Here is a 22,436-nt window from a genome sequence, read left to right as displayed (position 1 = left end):
GTCCAAAGGGTTACAAAGAGTTGGACACGACTGAAGCGATTTAGCACAATATGAAATTTGGTTTTATGACTCTTAGGGCAACATCCATGCTGAAGGACCTGGACACTGGGGAAATGACTGATTTAGAGATATTGTTTTTGCTGTGCTGTGGATACCCACTTCCCTGCTCTCTCTCTCTCTCCCTCTCTCTCTCTCTCTCTCTCTCTCTCTCTCTCTCTCTCACACACACACACACACACACACACACACACACCACAGCATCCTGGGGAAGAGAGGGAAATGTCTGTCTCATCCCCAACTGGCAGGGTCCCTAGAGAAACTGACCAGGGATGGTGAAGCACTCTGGGGTAGCAGCTGGGCACATTTATCATCCTGGGCTTGAAAGGGGAAGGGATAAACACTAGTAGAACAAAATAATGCCCTTGCAGCAAGAGGGCTGGACCTAGAGACTGTCATATTGAGTGAAGTAAGCCAGACAGGGAAAGACAAATATCATATGGTATCTCTTAGATGTGGAATCTAAAAAAAAAAATGGTATAAATGAATTTATTTACAAAACTGAAATACAGTAATAGGCGTAGGGAATAAACTTATGGTTACCCAGGGGGAAAGGCAGGGAAGGATAAATTGGGAGACTAGGATTGACATATACACATTACCATATATAAAATAAATAACTTATAAGAACCTACTGTATAGCACAGGGAACTCTACTCAATACTCTATAGTGACCTATATGGGAAAAGAATCTAAAGAAGAGTGGATATATGTATATGTATAACTGATTCACTTTGCTGTACATCTGAAACTCACACAGCATTGTAAATCAACTATATTCCAATAAAAATTTTAAAAAGAAAAGATTATAAAAAGACTAGTTACTTAATGAGAACTTTAATCTCAGGAGAGAGTAGCCCCATGGAAATTGTGGCTTTCAGGAGAGAAACAAAGCCATTGTTAAAACCCAGGCCTTTGTGGCAGGCAGCTGACAGGATGTAATAAGTAACTCCACCTCTGTCTCCTCCCAAATCCTGCTTCTGCCCTTCACTGACCAAACCAAGCTGGAAGCCTGGGGGCAAAGAAGAGCCCCCTGGAGGTGGTGCTAGGAGATGGTGCCGCTAACAGAAGTGTGGAAAGCAAAGGAAAAAACATGTGAAAGTGTTACTCCCTCAGTTGTGTAATGGCCTGTAGCCCGCCAGGCTCCTCTGTCCATAGAATTCTTCAGGCAAGAACACTGGAGTGGGTAGCCATTCCCTTCTCCAGATCTTCCTGATCCAGGGATCGAACCAGGCTCTCCTGCATTGCAGGCAGATTCTTTACCATCTGAGCCGCCAGGGCAGCCCCGTTCCCCCTTCTAATTCTCCTCCATTTGCTGCCCCCTCCGTGATGAAAAGTGGCCCCAGACAATTTGTACCCCATCCTGGCTGAGGGTTTAGGACCTCTGCTGATTGACTGAGCACTTGGCTGTGGGGGTAGCAGGGTCAGCGTGGAAGAAGCACCATATTATTGAGCACATATGGATAGCTTCCACCCTTGCCAACATGGCAGCCCAAGGGGTTCGTGCTCCGAAGGAGTCAAGGCTCTGGAGTGGTGGAGGAGGAGGTAGCCTGGCCATCTTATATTCTTCAGTCAAAAATATTCAGCCACGGCAGGACTTCCCTGGTGGTCCAGTGGTTAAAAATCTACCCTGCAATGCAGGGGACGTGGGTTCAATCCCTGGTCAGGGAAGTAAGATCCCACATGCCATGGGGCAACTAAGTTGGAGAGCCACAACTAGAGAGAAGCCCACCCACCACAACAAAGATCCTGCATGCCCCAACTAAGACCTGATGCAGTCAAAATAAATAACTAAAAAACAAAACCAAGATATCCTCATATAGTGAGCCCTTCTGAGAAGCCTCTCCATAGGATTCTTCCCTGAACTGTGTTTCTATGTTAGTAATCCAGCAACCACTCCATGCATGCAGCCATCTCACCAGACCTTAGCTGACCTCTGGCCAAGCAATGTGTGGCATCTCCATTCTGTCTGGGCCACTACTGAGTCCAGACTCTGATGTACCTGATGGGCAGGCTCCTAGGAGCCCCTTGCTTTGGTCAGGTTGGCGGAACATCTGGTAAGGGCACCTGTCATAGAGAAACCTGGGACAATCTAAAATAATATTTCTCTTTTTGCCGGTCCCCCTCTGAATCCATGTGTGTGGACATTTACCACAGAGTTCTCTGCTTTCTAGCTTCAGCTGTCTGTAATTTTCCTGGGGTGCAAGCCTTTGGGGCTTGCCTTTGTCTCCCTGGACCATGCAGGAAAGTGACTGGTACAGAGCTGGGGACAGTGAGAGGTGGAGGTATTTTGTAGGTGTGGAGGGGGTGAACTCAGTCCCTCTTACAAGAAACCCACTGTGGGGGCGGGGAACTGTAGGGTCTACAAGGAAGTAAGGAGGTGCTGCACACTTGAATTCTCAGGCCTGTTCTCAGGGTCCCAATCCCCACCCCCCAAGAAATGTCCTAACTTTCTTAATAAAATACTCAGTGACTCTGCAAGTTCACCTAATTTGGTAACCCACAGACTCTAACTTGGAGTTTAATTTTCAGCTTCAAGAGATAAGAGAATCAGGCTTGGGTTAAGAATAATGTGATCTCTTGTTTTACTCCTTCTGAAGTTCTGCAAACATCTCACCACCCTTCCAGAATTCCTCGTGGCCTGCTGTACTGTTCTTGGGAACGGCACTGTTGGGTCACCACAGCCTTGCCTCTCTCAGCACCTAATTCCAATGACCACGTGGGGATTGACAGGTTTAGCCTTTTGCTACTGTAAGCCATTGGCTGCCAGATTCCTTTCAGAAACATTAATGATGCTTTTCAGAATTGTCATATTTCTCTGAATAGACTGGACTGTAACAACTAGTGATACTTCCAAAAATTCGTCAAAGTTTTTGATTGCAAGCAACAGAAGTTAAGTCTAGATATCTTCAGTAAGAAAGAAAATTTTCTGGACTACACTAGAGACTGCATGGAATCAAGAGAGTCTAGGCTGGAAAATGGGCACAAACCAAGACTGTCTGAGAAAGACAGGGCCAAGCTCCCACTGGAGGCTCCAAGGAGGGTCTATCTTTGTCTCCTCCAGCTGCTGGTGGCTCCAGGGGCTCCTCTGCTTAGAAGCATAGCTCCAGCCTCTGCCTCTGTCTTTGGTGGCCTTCTCCTCTTCCGTCTCCTATAAGAATGCTTGTTATTGGATTTAAGGCCCTAGATCCAGTAGGATCTCATCTCCAGATCTTTATGACTTAATCACATCTGCAAAAGGCTTTTTCCAAAAGAGGTCACATTTGCAAATTCAAGAGGTTAGCACATGGACATATTGTCAGCCTGTTTATTTAACTTATATGCAGAGGACATCATGTAAAATGCCCAACTGGATGAAGCACAAGCTGGAATCAAGATTGCTGGGAGAAATATCAATAACCTGCAGATGACACCACCATTATGGCAGAAAGTGAAGAAGAACTAAAGAGCCTCTTGAAGAAAGTGAAAGAAGAGAGTGAAAAAGTTGGCTTAAAACTCAACATTCAAAAATGTGACTGTGTTTTGGATGCAGTCTTTAAAGATGGATGTAGTTAAGTTAAAATGAATTTTTTAGGGTGAGCTCTAACCCAGTGGGCTTCCCAGGTGACATTAGTGGTAAAGAACCCGCCTGCCAATGCAGGAGACTTAAGAGATGCAGTTTTGATCTCTGGATTGGGAAGATCCCCTGGAGAAGGCCAGCGCAACCCACTCCAGTATTCTTGCCTGGAGAATTCCATGGACAGAGGAGCCTGGCGGGCACAGTCTGTAGGGTCGCCAAGACTTGGACACAACTGAAGCGACTGAGCACCCATGCAGTAATCCAATAGGGCTGGTGTCCTGGTAAGAAGAGGAAATTAACACGCAGACGTGTAGAGGAAGATGATAGAAAGACACAGGGAGAAGACGACCATCTCCAAGTCAAGCAGAAAGGCCTGGACAGATTCTCCTTTTACAGCCCTCAGAATGAACCAACCCTGCTGACGCGTTGACCTTGAACTTCTAGCCTGCAGAACTATGAGAAAATAGATTCCTGTTGTTTACCAGCTGTCTGTGGTACTTTGTTTATCTCTTTCATTGGAGTATACTTGCTTTACAATGTTGTGTTAGTTTCCCCTTTAGTACAAGAAAGTGAATCCGATATATATATATATATATATATATATATACACACACTCCTTCTTGGACTGCCCTCCAACCTGCCCCATCCCCCCCGCCCCAGGTCATCACCGAGCGCTGAGCTGAGCTCCCTGTCTTATCCAGCAGCTTCCCACTAGCCATCTGTTTCACACATGGTCGTGTATACACGTCAGTCCTAATCTCCCAATTCATCCCACCTCTCCTTCCCCTGCTGTGTCCACATGTCCATTCTGGATGACTGTGTCTTTGTTCCTGCCCTAGCAATAGATTCATCTGCACTATTTTTCTAGATTCCACACACATGCTTTAATATACAATATTTATCTTTCTGACTTACTTTACTCGGCATGACGGAGGCTCCGTGGTACTCTGATATGGCAGCCCTAACACACTAACACACCATCCCACCAGGAGTCGGGGGCAGGAAACTCTGCCCGCTGCAGGGTCTGTGCAGAAGGGCAAGGCCCTCGTTCACAAGAACAGCACGCTAGAGGTCGTCCCTCATCACAAACACCGCTGGATGTGGGGCAGCCCAGAGCAAGGAGACGACAGCCACCAAAACGCTAGTGCTGTGAGCTTCTGAATAATACAGGGTAGACACACAGGAAGCAGAAGGCAGTGAATCTAGCCGGGGACAGGAAAGGCTTCGTAGAGAAAACCACCCAAGCTGAACCTTTGAAGAGAACTGTGTCTGGCAGGCGGGCTGGAGGAGACAGGTGATACCAGGCAGAGGGAACAGATGAGCAAAAAGCACGAAAACCTCAAATGTCTAAAGCGTTGAGAGAATCGCAAGTCACAAACGTCAAGCAGTGAGCCTAGATAAGGAGCTTGTGCTTGAGTGGAAATCTGCTAAGTCACTAAGCTGACAGGTTTTTTGTGGGGGTAAGGGGGGCTGGCTACGTTGAGTAGCACTGGTGGGGCCCAAGGGATGGAGGTGGGGCGTGGGGTGATGCTGGAGGGCAGGCTGGGGTCAGATGGTGGAGGGCTCTAGGAAATGCTAAGGTATTTGGACTTCCTCTGTAAGTCTGAAGAGGGGGAACTGCCATCAGCGTGGCGATGCTGGCAGAATGACGCTCAGAGCTATGCTATTAAGCTGGTCCCCCAGATCCAGTTCTTTCTTCAGCGTTGCTGTGTGACAGTGTTTTCATCAATCTCTACTAAAATGAGCCATTTTTAAAAGCGAGAGTAAATTTTTCATAAAGTTAAATTTTATTTAATTTTAAAGGATTTTTTCGGTTCAAAATTATGACCTCCCAGCTTTTATGGAGGGTAAATCGGCCACTGCAGTAACGGTGTCAGTAAAGAATAGGTTCTAAAAAACATACAGATGTGTGATCGCCTTCAGGTAAAGCAGCAGCTGGTGAGGTTTCCCAGGTCTGCGGGAACTCCTGGATTAACACGGAAGGCTTAAGCTCAGGCGGAGGCGGTGGGGGGTGGGGGGGGCACTGGGAGACACAGCGAGGGGATGAGACGGAGGTGGAGTCTACAGGAGAAGACACTTGATGGTCCAGATTTTACTGTGCTAGGCACACACTCTCTTCCTGAACCTCAAATACACGGATTTTTTTTTTTTTTCAGCAATAAGCCCATGAGTGCCCCTCTTTGGGGTCAATTGTATTATAAACATGTTTTTATGAAATACACGAATGTATAATTCATCCTCACATTGCTCCCCTTAATTTCATTCTTAGAATAATCATCAGATGATCTATAGTGTTATGGCTGACTACACGGGCTTCCTGTAAAAGCTCCTTGAACAATCAATTCCACACCAAAACGACAGTGAGATTCCTTGTCACACAACCTGCCGGGATCTCCCTTCCTAGGAGGAAAGGGGATGGGAAATGTGTTGCATTTTTTCTGGTCTTGCCTTTGTGACATCACACCTATCTCCTTCTAGGCTGCTGTCCGGGGGACCACCACCACCCCTCGATTTTAACACAGACTGAGGGCTGGTTTTGTCAAATTGACACCGTAGAAATGCCTGGGGCAAGTTAGGTGTTATATTTTCATTTTTTCTTAAATCTCATCTTTGATTTTCTTCTTGTTTTCTCTAATCTACACCATCAAAATGAGTTGTGATCCAGTTATAATAAATACTGCCTAGTCGGTGCCCCTGGGGGAGTGGCCTTTGATAACAGATATCATAATCAATACCTGGCTTTCTTATTTCCTACTTCCTTGTATTCTCTTCCTGTAGTCACCCCCAACCCTCACAGGGACACACATTCCTCACCCAGATATGACCACCTTCATTTCCTTTATTTTTAGATTCTGGAGATACCATTCTGCTCCAACACAAAGTCAATGTAGACACACAAGTTTTTGAACATTTTCAAGAAAACCAAATATTATTTGGGACTATTTTATCTTTCCCTAAAATAAGTGCCCCGCATTTAATCCATGTTATTTTCACATATATTTCCTCCAGGGTAACCTTTCAGTCCCTGTTGGGATTGCAGAGAGGCTCCTATTCTCTCTGGGTTATGTATGTTATTGTTTTAAAGCCCTCAATTTGTTCTGCTCATAGGATTTCAACCAGAAACGCCAGTTGCCTTTGTTCCTACCATTTCTGCCATAACCTCTGGTGTATTGTTAAGAGGTTCTGTGTAGCATCTCTCTCTCGCTAAGTCGTACCTGACTTTTGCGACTACATGGACTATAGCCCGCCAGGCTCCTCTGTCCATGGGATTCTCCAGGCAAAAATCCTGGAGTGGGTTGCCATTTCCTTCTCCAGAGGATCTTCCCGACCCAGGGATCAAACCCAGGTCTCCTGCATTGCAGGCAGATTCTTTACCCACTGAGCTACAAGGGAAGCCCCTGTGTAGCATGGGGAACACTAAGAGGCAGCTGGTTTGCTTGCCTCTTATTTGGAGGGAGTAATACTCGTCGTTAAAGGATCGCCACGAATTATAAAAGCCGAGGTCACCTGCTACCTTTGCTCTTCTGTCAATCAATCATATGTGTGCCCCCCACTGTGGTCATTCAGCTTCACTCTGGGTCACTCTTGCATTTGCTTGTAGCTTCTTAAGAGTAAATGCCACCCATCCCAGTTCTTCTCAGAACTACCAAAGCAACTGTTGCCTAGTAGTTGCTCAGAAGGTATTTCTGGGGTTAAAATAATCACAGTAGAATTCTAATAGCACATGGCTAACCTCCTTTTTACTGCTAATGTGCATGTGTTGTTATTCAGTCACTCAGTCGTGTCTCTTTGCGACCCAATGGACTGTAGCCCTCCAGGCTCCTCTGTTCATGGAATTCTCCAGGCAAGAATATCGGAGTGAGTTGCCATTTCCTTCTCCAGGGGACCTTCCCGACCCAGGGATCAAACCCACATCTAATGCATTGGGAGGTGGGTTCTTTACCACCAAGCCACCACAGGAGCCCACTAACATGTTGGTTACAACTGGTGAGCCACGGTCTCCTAACCTCGTTTCTTTCTTGCTCTGCACAATCGCTTGATTTAATTCACTTCCTTTAAAACCCAGTGGGCTGGGTTTTAAATTATAAATATTAACTGTTTCTGGATGAAAAAGAGTTTCTAATAAACACCTTATTACCTCTTCACTGGATTGGCCCAACAACTTTAACTTATTAATTGTGCAGTGACTGTCCATGTAAATAGAGATGGTCATTAACTAGCTCCTTGCATTTGCCTCTTGGGTCAGTCCACTAGACCAGGCTGGTGCTCAGGAGAATCTGTTTTTAAAGCTCTCTGAATCGGACCAAACTGTATTTGGTTGTGGCTGAACACTATATGCTTTCTCTCTTTGGGAGTAAATGGTAAGAGTTAAAGCAACGTCACTGCCAAGTTTTAGAATAATGATTTTTAAATGATTTCTAGAACAGCCTGCTCTGAGCTTCATGTCCGTCTTACTTGGTTGTCCTTCAGATAAACAGAAACAGTTATGTCCAAACCAGAACCCTTGCTCAGATGTACTCCCTCTGATGGTGAACTACAGCACCATCTAAAGGACCCTCTTTTTTATTCTTCCCTGCCTTTCTTCATGTATCTTTACCGTAGACATTGACTGAGTGCTGTGTAAGCTGCAATACCCAACAAGACATCAGCGATCATGAGCTCCACTGTCCCTATCTGGACAATGCTGCCATCAATTACAGACATAAGGGATATATACAAACAGCTGAGGCAATAATGCGAAATATAATGTGTTACCAATCACTATGGCATTTCCATTACCAACACCTAGTCCTTCTTACAGCCTTTTTCCTGCAGATGCAAGTATCTTAAGTAAACTTCTCTGGACGTATTCACAGGTATTCCAAGGGAAGAGTTTTTCAGAGTTTATATGGTCATTACTCAAGTTTCCTTTTGTTTGTCTTTCGTTCTTACTCTCCTTCCCTCTGTTTGAGGATGCCAGTGGTACCTCTTACAGAGTCAGCCTTATCAGTATCACTGCTTCCTCTTCAATGTGTTCTTTGCCTTAACTCTTCATCAGTTTTTCTTGTTGTTGTTCAGTCACTCAGTCGTGTCTGACTCTTTGCAACCCCACGGACTGCAGCACACCAGGCTTCCCTGTCCTTCACCATCTACTGGAGTTTTCTCAAACTCGTATCCATTGAGTCGATGATGCCATCCACCCATCTCATCCTCTGTTGTTCCCTTCTCTCCTGCCTTCAATCTTTCCCAGCATCTTTTCCAATGAGTCAGCTCTTCACATCAGGTGGCCAAAGTATTAGAGTTTCAGCTTCAGCATCAGTCCTTCCAATGAATATTCAGAGTTGGTTTCCTTCCGGATTGACTGGTTTGATCTCCTTGCGGTCCAAGGGACTCCCAAGAGTCTTCTTCAGCACCACAGTTTGGAAGCATCAATTCTTCTATGCTCAGCCTTCTTTATGGTCCAACTCTCACATCCATATATGACTACTGGAAAAACCATAGCCTTGACTAGGCGGTTCATCAGTTAGCAAGTCCTACTAATGTGATGCTCTCTCCTTAATATCTCCGTATCCCACCCCCTCCTAAGCATCCTTAATACCATCCTCTGTCTAAAGGATTTTACTAGGTTCTTTCTCTGTGAACCTGTCCAGGAAATACTAGTCTACACGCTTGCTGTGGATTTCTGGAAACCAAATCCAAATTTGTCTTTTCTCTCACTGACATAACTGTTGTTCACAATTGTTGTTCGGGATAAAGATCTAAACTCCTTAGAAAGTTAAACCAGGTCCTGTGTGGTCTGACTCTTCCAGGTTCTTACAGTATCACCCATTCTCCCTTCCTGCCTCCCCACTGACTGTACAGTTAAGTGTGAAGTCAGGAATCTAACTTTCTGCCCTGAAATCCCGGCTCTGCCACTTACTCGCTATGTAACCTTGGAAAGTCACCTGTGTTCTCTGTGCCTCTGCTTCCTTATCTGTAAAATGGGGACATGGTGATTCCTGGTTCATTTAGCTACTGTGTCGATTCAATGAGTTAATATGTGTTAAATGCTTATAACAGGGCCTCAATAACAGTAAACAATTAACACACATTGTGTGTGTGCATGTCTCACAATTATTGTTAAGTTACTTGAAGTTCATCGAAGAGTCTCATTTCTTTTTCATATACGATGTTTCTGATAGCTAGAATCGCCCATTCCCATTTTTTCTGACTCACCCCTACCATCTTCTGAGCTGTCAGCCTCTCAAGGGAGTCTTCACCGCCCCTCCCCTGTACAGGCTGGATGAGCTGCCTCACCTACAGTTCCTATAGAACCTGTGCGCACCTGGGTCATAACATTCCTCACACCAGGTGTGGGCTCTGGGCATCTGTGGTTTTAAATACTTGATGATGGCCCAAAGATCCATGATGTAGTAATCTGTAATAGGTCTGTTTTATCTATTAATTTATCAATCAACTGATTGACCTGTCGATCGATAGCACAGGCAAGGCGTAATTAGTTTAGGGATTCAGAAGCTCAAAAGCTCTCAGGATGTATCCATACTGAAAGTGAAAGTAGTACCATGTTTTAATTTTCTATTTCTTTGTATGCTTCCTATATTAAACTTTGGATTTCTAAATTGGGAGACTTAAAAAATCTTTATCCCTAGCACCTTATATATAATAGAAGTTCAATTAGTATTTGTTGAATGAATGAATGTATCTTTTTAATTTAATACAGAAATTACTTTTTTTCCAAAAACTAATTTTTCCCCTGAGACATAGTTTGAGGTGCTGAGTCTCTTCCCAGGAAAATACACACACATGGTTAACCTCAAAATTTTGTAAGATTTGAGTCACCTTTGTTCTCGAAGATGGTTTCCTATTTATTCAAGGAGAAAAGGAGAAGAAATGCATTTTTAATACTAGATACTCCAAAGATGTGTGGCTGATAAAATGAAAGGTCTGATCCAATTCAACTTATTAAAAGAAACATACTACCCTATTTTGTCTTTGCCCAGAAACTTCTTGGAAAAGATAAAATGATTCATTTTTAACAGAGGCAAGTTTGGATCATAATCTAGTAAACTTATGGAAAGTCAATTATCTTTATATGTGTTTGAGGAATATGATTTGGGTGAATAGAAAAGTTCCCCACCCCTGTTTTCTTTTTCACCCCAGTAGCTCACACATGCCTGCTGAAATTCTTTTCATTTGCTACACTTTCTGACTAAGACTCAGAACACCCTGTCCTCATTGCCTATCTGAGAGGGTGAATGCATTTGGACACTAATGCCTGAAGGCAAGGTGCTTAGACAGTCAGGCTGGCTGGGGGCAGAGCAGCCCCTAGGTCAGGGCAGGAAGGGTGAACCTGAGGTGACAAGCTTTAGGCTTTGCCACTAGCATGGAGTTTCAGACACCATCACCTCCTATTCCTTAAAAAACTAGGAATAAAACTGCCATATGACCCAACAATCTCACTACTAGGCATATACCCTGAGAAAATCGTAATTGAAAAAGACACATGTACACCAATGTTCATTACAGCACTATTTACAGTCGCTAGGACATGGGAGCAACCTAGATGTCCACTGACAGATGAATGGAATACGTAAAGTGTGGTACATATATACGATGGAATGTTACTCAGCCATAAAAAGGAATGTGTTTGAGTCAGTGCTAATGAGGTGGACGAACCTAGAGCCTATTATACAAAGTGAAGTAAGTCAGAAAGAGAGAAACAAATATCATATGTTAACGCATATATATGGAATCTAGAAAGGTGGTACCAATGAACCTATGTGCAGAGCAGCAGTGGAGATGCAGACATAGAGAACAGATGTGGATACAGTGGGGGAAGAAAAGGGTGGGACAAACTGATAGAATAGCATAGAGGCGTATACATTACCACATGTAAAACAGACAGCCAGTGGGAATCCGCTGTATGATGCAGGGAGCTCAAGCCTGCTCCTCTGTGACAACTGAGAGGGGTGGGATGGGGTGGGAGGGAGATTCAAGAAGAATGGGACATATGTATGTATACATACGGTGGACTCATGTGGATGTACAGCGGAAACTAACACAGAATTTAAAGCAGTTATCCTCTAATTAAAAATAAATTAATTAAATAAAGAATATGTGACAGACACACACACATAACACAAAACATCCTCTCCTTTATGATTAAGGCAGGCTTGAAATTGCCAAAGGAAAGATGAAGTCTTTTGACTAGTAACGCTTTCAAGACTCTTTCTAAGTGTTCTTCCTAAAATGCCCACCTTCGTGGCTCTCTGAGGTACAGATCGTTCGCCTGCATGTGACTGAGAGACGATGGGTTATGTGCATACTCTGAAGACCAGCAAGAAGCTTTGCAAAGCACCCGCAGATCAGTGCTTCTTAAACGGGGATCCAGACGGGTGGGTGGAGAGCCCCAGCCAGTTCAGGGAAGCCACGTACATCCCACCCCACCATCCTGAGAATCACTATGTGTAATAAAGGGGCACAGTTTGTGGTACTGAGGTGCATATGCAAAGGACGTGAAGACCGAGGAAAGTGACTGAGAATGTGATCAAGATGAAAGTCCATTTGCCTCATTTACAGATGCATCAGGCCCCCAGATGTTACACGACAGGCTTTTCCTACTGCACCGGGCCTCTCTCCAGACCTCACTTTACACCCCAAGACCTCCCCATTAGGGAGTGTTTTTCTGCATATGTCCTCTTTTTAATGTAACTCAGAGTCTTTTGATGAATTTCAAGACAAACCTGTTCTATTATGTAAAAAGAAAAAAAATAAATGTGAACAGTGAAGAATAACTAGGGTTACTTGTCAAAGTGACATGGAAATAGCTGATAATAAGAACAAATACTGAACAGTTAAATTGTACTGGAATGACTTAATAACATTTAGTCATATGTCTTAAAAAGTTACAGTACTTAAACCACTGGATTCGAAGTTGACTCTCAGTACTTGTAATTTTTTGAGGAACAAGATGAAATCATCCTGTTTAATTTGGGAAGAAAGTATTTGGGTGTTTTACAGAAAGCTGAGGGATTGATTCAGAAACTGCTCTTATAGTTCTGGCACATTCCATAAATTAACAGTTCGTTCTAATCCTCTCTCCTCTGGGTAATTCAGGCATATGTCACGAGGTCAGCGTGGGCTGTAGCTGGTTCAATAGTTGTATTATGTAAAATGAACTTTAGTACTTGTTCTCTTCCTAATAGAACCTGTGTTCCCTGCGAAGACTCACACGGAGCGGCTCACCGTGGGAAAGGACCTCGCTGTTTGATTCTCCTCCCACTAAACTGCGTTTACATTACACACCGAGAAAATTATGAGCAACAACTGTCACTCTCTGAGGGTGGAAACTGCCATGAATCAAAAAGACAAGAAGTAATTTTCTGTAATCACAAGATGACTCAGGTTAGTAGCTTTCAGTTATTATAGCAATTCACATAACATGAGCTTATTCAGTAAACCTAATTAGGCCCAATTCCTATCATTTAAAAGTTACGACATTGTGATATAAAGTAAGCTGGAGTTTATTTCTGCACTAGGTGGAAAAAAGAATTTGAAACTAGTTTTAAAATAACAAGAATGTATTCAATGTTTTATTATAGAACAAAATGTGTTTCTAGGATGTCAGCATATTGTGAAATGATAGTTTTTTTTATCATACAAAAGGTTGCAGTATAATTTGTATTTGAAAATAATATGTAGGTATAAGTATCATGCATTAAATGTTTTTGTAAAAGATTAAATAAACTTAGTTATATCATGCTAAAGTCTTTTTATAATGTAAGTAAAGTCTTTAACTTGACTTGACCATTTAGTATGTAAACTTTAGAATTACAGTTTGAATATATCTTTGAAATTTAAAGCAGCTCTACGCTCTTTTTAAAATATGTGTCTTCTGTGGCATTTATAATAAGAGAATAATTTACAGTATTTATATTTGTTTTCAGTTATAAAACTGGGACTGTTTTGTGTCTAGGGTATATCTCTGAACAGGCCTCTGCAAGGGAAGGAAATTATGAAACACAAAACATGACTGGGAAGGCTCAGTTTTAGCCTTGGGAGCCTCTGAGAGCCTCTTGACTCTTATCAGGGGATTCATGATTTATGACCAAATATTTGAGGACCAGTTTATCTGGAGTAAAGCACTGTTGTCTTGCATAGGGAGCTAAGTAAATGGAGCTCCCTGATCCATTGGTTCTACAGTTAACTACAGAGTGAAAGCATTATGATACATATAAAAGAGAAGTCCAATTTCAGTTCTGCCCTCCAGGAGCTTCTAATTGATCTGGGAACATACACAGAGTTGAAAATTCAAGATAGAATCAGGAGAAATGCTCAAAGAGTGGCAGCAATAATAAATGTGCAATATATAGAAATACTAGGGGAAATGATTTTTATTGATAGCTATCATAAAGTCTTTACAGAGAAGGGGGAGGCTGAGCTAGACTTTGAAGGGCAGGTAAGATTTCAGAAGGGAAGCACTACAGAAAAGAAAGAAGAGCCTGCTGACTTTAGCAAAGACCTGAATGAGGAGCTATAAACAAGGCCCACTCAGGGAAACGTGAGTAGAGTTCTTTGGGTGGAGCTGAGAATTTGAGTTGTCACAGTAAGAGGATATGGCTGGAAAGCCAGACTGAGACCAAGTCCTGGAAGCTTCTGAATGCTGGATGGAAGAGTGCAAGCTTTGTCCCAGAGAGGTCTCCTGAAGGATTTTCAACAGGGAGAGGAGATGATCAAATGGATATTAGAGGAAAATTATCCAGTACCAGCATGAAAATAGAGATTCTAAACTGCTTTTCTTGAGTTCTTGGAGGGAGATTACAAGCTACATCCATCAAGCCAAGAACAGCATCATGCTGTGTGGTCTTTTCAGTTGCCTTTTACTGTAGGATATGTCTCCAGCAAGTGAATGTTAACTGAAAAAAGAGTACTGCAACCTCCCCGCATTATGGATGTATTAGAGGTGACAAGTCCGGGGAGTGGGAGGGAGACAAGGGGGACAAAGAGACCGACTAGGAAGCTGTAATAACAGCTCAGATACTAGGCTGTGGCCATTAAAAAAAAGATGTAGCAGTAGCAAAGACGGAGGCAGTACAACAATCTGCTCTGCTCTTAGGCTGGCACTGCTTCCAACAGGACACAGGATCCCAGGGGTCTGTTGCCAGGACTCCAGCCAGAGTCCTTCCATCTGTGGGAGCCAAGTCCTGCTGGGACTCTGGATGGCGCAGCACCTCTCTTCCACCGCGGAACCCTCTAAGGTCCATGCTGTGATCATGAAGATGCATTCAAGTCTGAAATAACTAAAGTCCTTCGCCTGCAAAACAAACTCTTCCTCAAGCAAGAGGGGATCTGTTGGGAGTATACCAAGTAGCTAATAGAATAGGAAAAACGAAAAACAAAACAAACCTCAGGAAAGGTAAGACTTAGGAGAAACTGGAGGATATTTCCTCTAGTGATTTGGCTTCAACTATCTCTTGTCAGTTTCCCAGGGGAGAGGGAATGATTTTCTTAAATGAGGTCATGTGTCCACCCCTGTCCTACATTACTGGCAGGCTCCAACATCACTTGGAGTCCAAAGGGAAGTACAGTTCCTCAAAGGAAGAGCAGATAAGCACAGGTTTTTAAAAGTATTTCATTTCTAAAATGTCTAGGCCTGTAAATAATGGTCATAAATGCACAGGCTCAGGCTTGGGGACAGGTTACATACTCCCTAGAATCTTGGATCTCCAAATGTTTTTTCACTATTACCATTGACAGATCCTCTTGCTTTTCAAACATGTTACTGTTCAGTACACACACACACGTGTTGACAGAAAGTGCTCTCAGCCACACCTTGATGCCTTTGTGCTCTCAGGTTCACAGATATTAGCATCCTTTCTCCCTGCCTCCCTCCTTTCCTTCCTTGGCTCACAGCATTAATTTTAAGAAGTGGGAGACAGAATTATATTCCGTTTTCTCCCAGTTTAGTTCTATCTACAGTAATGAGAAAAGTGTTAATGTTTATGAAGGAAAAAACAGGACAAACTCACATAGTAACAAGTGATCTTCTAACAGAACATGGCTGATAGATTTTACTTTTCCATTATCTAGGTAGATAATCCACATCTCTTATGATGAGCTGTGTATTGCCCTATTTCTGGCTAAAAACATGCACACTGCCCACCCATCAAAAGACCTGGGCTGGTGCTTCCAGGATCGAAGACACACACTCTGGCTGGTAAAACTTTTGCCCTGAAGTTTTCTTCTGCCCAGATCTTTTCTGATCACATGTAATGGTCAAAGCACATCCCGTGGCTTTGCCTGACTCAAGCTGGGTGGAGAAATGTTACCCTGGTTACACGCCCCAAACAGGAAAACCAAACATCTGTGATCTATTACTGACCACCTTGTGGCTAGAAGCAAGAAGCGCTGATGTGTCTGTTTGGTCCTCTCTCCACGGGAAACACACCAAGCCACTGACCCCTCCTGGTAGCTTCCTAGCACTTTCTCTCCCCTTTTCTGCTCTCCAGGGAACCACTTTCCACTGCACTTAAAATCCAAACTAGTTCTCAGATGCACAGGGCATCACTTTCTGTGACTTACTCTCCCTTCCAAACTTGTCAGCACACAGACTAGGAACCTGGCTAAAGCAAACCCCACATCCCTAGCTTCTGCTGGAACCCTGCGCTAAGTGCTGCAGTACTGGTCTTACTAGCTTAGTCACAGGACCAAATTCACAAGGAATCTGCGTATGTGTACAGTGCAGGAAGGGCTGCCCACGTTGCATTAATGGTAAAGAACCCACCTGCCAATGCAGGTGAGACTTAAGAGAAGCAGGTTCCACCCCTGGGTTGGGAAGATCCCTGGAGAAGGATTTGGCAACCCCTCCGGTATTCTTGCCTGGAGAATCCTATGGACAGAGGAGCCTGGTGGGCTCCAGGCCAGAGGGTCACAGAGTCGGACATGACTGCAGCAGCTTAGCATGTACATACACACAGAGCAGGAAATATAAATCCACAGAGTGTCAAGCATGTCAAACTGGATGGCCCCAGCTCTGCAAATCAATTTCACAGTTAGCTACATATTCTGCAGAATATAATATTAAGTGTAAAATACAACAAAACGGATTTATATTGTTCACATGCTTTCAAACAGCTCTTTGAAGTTGCTTGTTTATGGTAGAAGCTGGGCAACGTTGGGGAAGAATTAGAGAAAGGTCTTCATGTGGTGCTTTTCAAATACTACAGATTCTGAGCTTGCAGATAGAAGCAGATTGAAGGGAATCAAGCTCATGATTATTGTCACTTGATTGGTGTGTGTGTGCTCAGTTGCTAAGTCATGCCTGACTCTTTGTGACTTCCTGGACTGTAGCCCAGCACGTTCCTCTGTCCATGGAATTCTCCAGGCAAGAATACTGGAGTGGGTTGCCATTTCCTTCTCCAGGGGAATCTTCCTGACCCAGGGATTGAACCTGGGTCTCCTACATTTGCAGGCTAATTCTTTACCACTGAGCCACTTGGGAAGCCCTTAACACTGGCAAGTGCAATGAAGTAAAATGTATTTGTTCTACAGTTCTCAAGACTGTTCTGCCTAATTGATTCCTTAAGGGGGGGACAATTTTAAACAGACCTAAGTCTACTGAGATTTTGATTACAGAGAAAAGCCTTCAGTGTTTGTGTTTTTCCTCATGTGTAGGCAGTTATAGGCAGCCATATGTTTACTTTGTATTCTAGTTGAGGGTGTAATATAAGCTGCTTCAGTTTGGGTGGAAGTTTTGTCAGACATCACAAATGAGATTTGTACTCTGTTAAGAGTTGCCAGATTTTTTTTGCAGGGACTGTGGGCAGGCCCATAATAGTTAAGGATAAAGTGAAAAGTAAAAGTTGCCAAGTTGTGTCTGACTCTATGTGACCCCATGGACTATGCAGTCCATGGAATTCTCCAAGCCAGAACACTGGAGTGGGTAGCCGTTCCCTTCTGCAGGGAATCTTCCCAAACCAGGGATTGAACCCAGGTCTCCCGAAATGCAAGCGGATTCTTTACCAGCTGAGTCATCAGGAAAGCCCAAGAATACTGGAGTGGGGATCTTCCCAACCCGGGAATTGAACCAAGGTCTCCTGCACTGCAGGTGGATTCTTTACCAACTGAGCCATCAGGGAAGCCCAATTAAGGATAACCTACTGCTAAATTGTTTTAAGAGTAAATCCTGAAAAGCTCTTCCTTGCAGTGGAAGGAATGATGGAATGAGTATATCATCATTCTCATCATTTGAGAATGTCATCATATCATCATTCACAAAATAGAGTGAAAGTCTGCCGTTTGCAACAACGTGGATATTATGCTTATAATACTCATTGAGAGTATTATGCTTAGTGAAATAAGTCAGACAAAGAAAAATACCGTACGATTTCACTTACATGTGGGATCTAAAAAATTAAACAAACAAATGTACATAACAAAACACACACACACAAAAACAGACTCACACATATAAAGAACAAACTAGTGGTTAACCCACTCCAGTATTCTTGCCTGGAGAATCCGATGGACGGGGGGCCTGGTGGGCTGCAGTGCGTGGGGTCACAAGAGTCGGACAGGACTGAAGTGACTAAAGAACAAAGTGGTTGACAGGAGGAAAAGGGGAGGGGCAAGGTAGTGTTATGGAATTAAGAGATACAAACTACTGTGTATAAGACAGATAAGCGACAAGCTTACACTGTATAGCACAGGGAAATGGTCATTATTTTGTAATAACTTTAAAAGTATAATCAATAAAAATACTGAATCACTATGTTATAAACTTGAAACTAATATTGTAAATCAACTATACTTGAGTTAGAAAAAGTCGTCAATGGATTGGACGCTGAAGGCGGTGAGCAGAGACTTCCCTGGTGGTCCAATGGTGAAGACTCCAAGTTCATGCTTCAGGGGGAGTGGGTTCGATCCCTGGTCGGGGAATTAAGATCCTACATGTCACGTACGGTGGCCAAAAAAGTTAAAATTTAAAAAATGGCGAGATTACGGAAACAGAATATTTACATGGTCTTTAAGTATCTCTCATCAAGATATTTCTTAAATATAAGGTGGAAGGTAGGCACTTTACAGTGGGGTGACTCCTCAGATGCCATCTGACCCAAGTGCGTTCTACTCCCCAGAGTGACAAAGACCAGGAGGTGGGGGGTGAGGGAATACAGAGGCTGTCCAAGGACAGCACCTTCTGTTACCACATTGCCATCTGCAAGCTTGTGGGTGCAGGGTCCCCTCTTCCCACACTCCCCAGATTATTCTCTTACCCTCTGTACTCAGAGTCCACTCTGGTTCTTTCTTTGTTCATTTATTGAAGGTCTGCTGTGTGCCAACCACTGGGGACTCCGCATTAAATAAGATAAGCCCCTGTTACCTAGGCTCTTCTAGTCAGGGCTACAGAAAAAACAACTAATAGACTTACAGCCCTCAGTAACCACAGAGGATGCACGGGACGCAAGAGGAGAAGGGGCGGGACTGAGCAAGCTGGTAAGCAGCAGTGGGGCCAAGTGGGTTCTTCAGTGATAAAAACACTTTAATACTGATTGGTACAAAGCCATGGTCTGAGCCCTGGCTGCTGCCCTGGGATATCCTCGCTCACATGCCACAGGAGAATAATTAAAAGACCAAACCCTAAACGAACAGAAGCCTCGAAGACCTGCTCTTCTACTTTCCCCACTCCTTTTTATTAAAAAATTTTTTTCTGTTAAGTTTTTGGCTGCGCTGGGTCTTCATTGCTGCCTGTGGGCTTTCACTAGTTTTGGTGAATGGGGGCTACTTTCTAGCTGCGGTGCAAGGGCTTCTCATGGTTGCAGAGTTTGGGCTCTAGGGTGTGTGGGCTTCAGTAGTTGTACGGGCACATGGGCTTAGCTGCTCCACGGCATGTGGGATCTTCCCGGACCAGGGACCAAACCTGTGTCCCCCGCACTGGCAGGTGGAGTCTTATCCACTGCGCCATCAGGGGAGTCCTCCCCATTGCTCTCTGACCTCCCTTATCCTGCATGGGAGGTCAGAGAAGTCCTTCTGGAAGAGGTGATGCTTGGGCCAAGAATGAATAGAAGTCAGCCAGGTAAGGCACAGAGTCTGTACCAGCCCCTGGATGAGGGTGGATGCATTAAGTCTGAGAAACCTCGGGTCACTAAGTATGACACGTGCCCCGATGCTGGGGGAGGAAAGTGAGAAATCACTGCAAGAGGTAAGTGAAGGCCAGATCAGAAAGAGCCATGGATACCCTCCTGAGACATCCAGCCTTGAGCAGACAAGCCATAAAATGCCTTTGAAGAAGTCTAAGTAGGGAGCAGCACAGTTTTATGTATAGTTTTTAGAAAAACAGTTGTGGCATAACGGAAGGAAAGAGACTGAAGGGACAAAAAAAAAAAAAAACCACCCCATTTACAGGTGGTTGAAGTAACTGAAACAAGAAATGAGGTCTTTTCTAAAACAGAATCAGTAGGATGTAAAGAAAATGGTTAGAATCCAAAGACATTCAAAAGGTAGAATCAATCGGGCTTTGTGATTGGACTGGAGTTGTAAAATGCATGTTATAAAATTTTAATCTCTTTAGCATCAAAGAGAAGAGAGGTTTATCCAAAGTGAACCACTGCTAAGGCCTTTGTATATGTTTCCAAAATTAAGGACTCATCTTACACAGAAACACATTACAGTTAGCTCATTCACAAACGACTGTTTTCTGAAGATGTGCAGCTAACAGCGACACGTCTGTTAGTCTTTCGACAATGCTGGTGAGGTTCCGGTGAAGGCTGTGTTCTTTGCAGTTTGTAAGAGAGGGAGGGGACATATGTATACCTCTGATTGATTCATGTTGATGTTTGGCAGAAACCAACACAATTCTGTCAAGCAGTTATCCTTCAATTAAAAAGTAAATAATTTTTTTAAAAAGAGAGAAAAAGAAAGAAAGGATAAAAACAGCACAGCCTTGGCAGTCGTAAGTTCCCATCTTAGGAAACCTGCATCTCCATCAGCCGTTTCCCGTGCCTGCTCTGAACCGCATCCCTTGGCATGGCCCCGCTCTCCCCAGGATGGACCATGCGGCCGCCCAGCTGGAGAAGCAGCACGTGCATGATGTGTACGAGAGCACCGCACCCTACTTCAGCGACCTGCAGAGCAAGGCCTGGCCCCGAGTCCGTCAGTTCCTCCAGGAGCAGAAGCCAGGCAGCCTCATCGCCGACATAGGTAACCTGGGCAGGGCCACGCAGTCTGATGTGCATATACTCCATCGTGCCTTTCCTTTTCAGATTCATTTTTCATCCTGTTCTAACCAGAAGTCTGAAACCGTGTCCTTGGCATGTCAGCACCTAGAATGTTCACTTTATAGCAGAAATTCATGAGGTCGCACAAGAAAGTAGAAAAGTCCCCCAAATCTACACTTAGACAGAGGTGGTCTTCTCAGAGCCTTTGTGCACATCCTTTCACAAAATCAACCTGACCTTCGCTGAATCTGCCAGGACTGAAATGGCTGCTTGTGAAACTGACCCTTTTAATAAATGTAGATTCACTCACATTTGTAAGTACAGTGTTTTGGTAGCTCACCTTGAGGGGCTCTCGTGCCTTCTACAGAAGAGCCAGGATTGTGTATATAGTAGAGGTTCTATCTGAGATCCTTGGTGGCTCAGACAGTTAAGAATCTGTTTGATCCCTGGGTCAGGAAGATCCCCAGAGAAGGGAATGGCTACCCACTCCAGTATCCTTGCCTGGGAAATCCCATGGTCAGAGGAGCCTGGAGGGCTACAGTCCATAGGGTCGCAGAGAGTTGGACATGACTGAGTGACTAACATACACTCACAAGAAGCCCTATCACCTCATGAATCTCATGAATCCTTTCCCTTAACTATTCTGTAGGTGTTTTATTATAGGGACATAACTTAAATTAGATCATATCTTCATAATCCCTAATTTCCTGGGAGGTCTTTGGCTCAGTATGTTCTGGAATCCAGAAGTGGTAACCACAGCCCAGGAGATCTCAGATTAAGTTTTAAGACAAGGTATGATTTCACTGGAAGCATTCCCACCTAAATCTGCTCTCTAGCAACTGCATGTACAGAGGACCTATATGAATTATAAGTATGGAGTCACAAGTTCTGTCTAATCTGACATTCAGTCAAAATGCTGGTAAGAGAAATAGATGTGCCCAGGGCTTTGGCTTGTTAAAGATGGTTCGAGCAGGGTAGAATTTGGAGAAGGGGTACATGTCATGTAGAAGTGGAGAATCTCTAAAAATATCTCTATAGTGTTAACTTAAAAAAAAAACAAAAACTGGTTTCAGAAGATGCAGTGGGTTTGGAACTCTTATCGCTCATAATATAAGCAAAGTACCAGGATCTTAAATCAATTGGGATCAAAAGGTTTGGAGACAACAGAATATATAAGCTACCTTCTCATGAAAAAAAGTGAGCATTAGTTGTTCAGTCGTGTCTGACTTTTTGCGATCCCATGGACCACAGCCCACCAGGCTCTTTTGTCCATGGAATTCTCTAGGCAAGAATATTGGAGTGGGTAGCCATTCCTTTCTTCCCAACATAGGGACTGAACCTGGGTCTCCTACATTGCTGGCAGATTCTTCACCGTCTGAGCTACCAGGGAACCCTGATTATACCTTACATCAAAAATTCCAAATGGAGCAAAGATTTAAATATAAGAAAAGAAAGTAATTAAAGGGCTGGATGATGACTATGTTATTTTTTTTTAATATTCTCAAAAGCTAAAGGGGTCTCCATGTATGACACAAAACAAGTCAGAAACCATAAAAGAAAATACAATTGATTGTCATTATCCACAGAAGTCAGATTCTATAAAGCTCCTGTGAACCCAGAATTAGTGA

At 43.7% G+C, this 22,436-nt stretch overlaps 1 protein-coding gene across 7 annotated transcripts in view; it reads left to right on the top strand.

Annotated features, from left to right (window-relative positions):
- TRMT9B (tRNA methyltransferase 9B (putative)) overlaps positions 1–22,436 on the top strand; it is a 67,329-nt gene that overhangs the window by 28,169 nt on the left and 16,724 nt on the right. For 4 of the 7 annotated variants that reach the window (XM_043454509.1, XM_043454508.1, XM_043454507.1 and 1 more), the window contains exons 2-3: positions 12,802–13,000; positions 20,637–20,791. In XM_043454509.1, the coding sequence (XP_043310444.1) occupies positions 20,638–20,791 (154 nt within the window). In that variant the 5' untranslated portion in view covers positions 12,802–13,000; position 20,637. Of the gene's footprint in view, positions 1–12,801; positions 13,001–14,711; positions 15,012–20,636; positions 20,792–22,436 lie in introns of all 7 variants that reach the window. The other 3 variants (XM_043454512.1, XM_043454510.1, XM_043454513.1) reach the window with 3 other exon arrangements.

The sequence above is a fragment of the Cervus canadensis genome, chromosome 31 (assembly GCF_019320065.1).
Source record: "Cervus canadensis isolate Bull #8, Minnesota chromosome 31, ASM1932006v1, whole genome shotgun sequence".
NCBI classification, from domain to species: Eukaryota; Metazoa; Chordata; class Mammalia; order Artiodactyla; family Cervidae; genus Cervus; species Cervus canadensis.
This window is presented reverse-complemented; position numbering and strand designations above follow the sequence as displayed.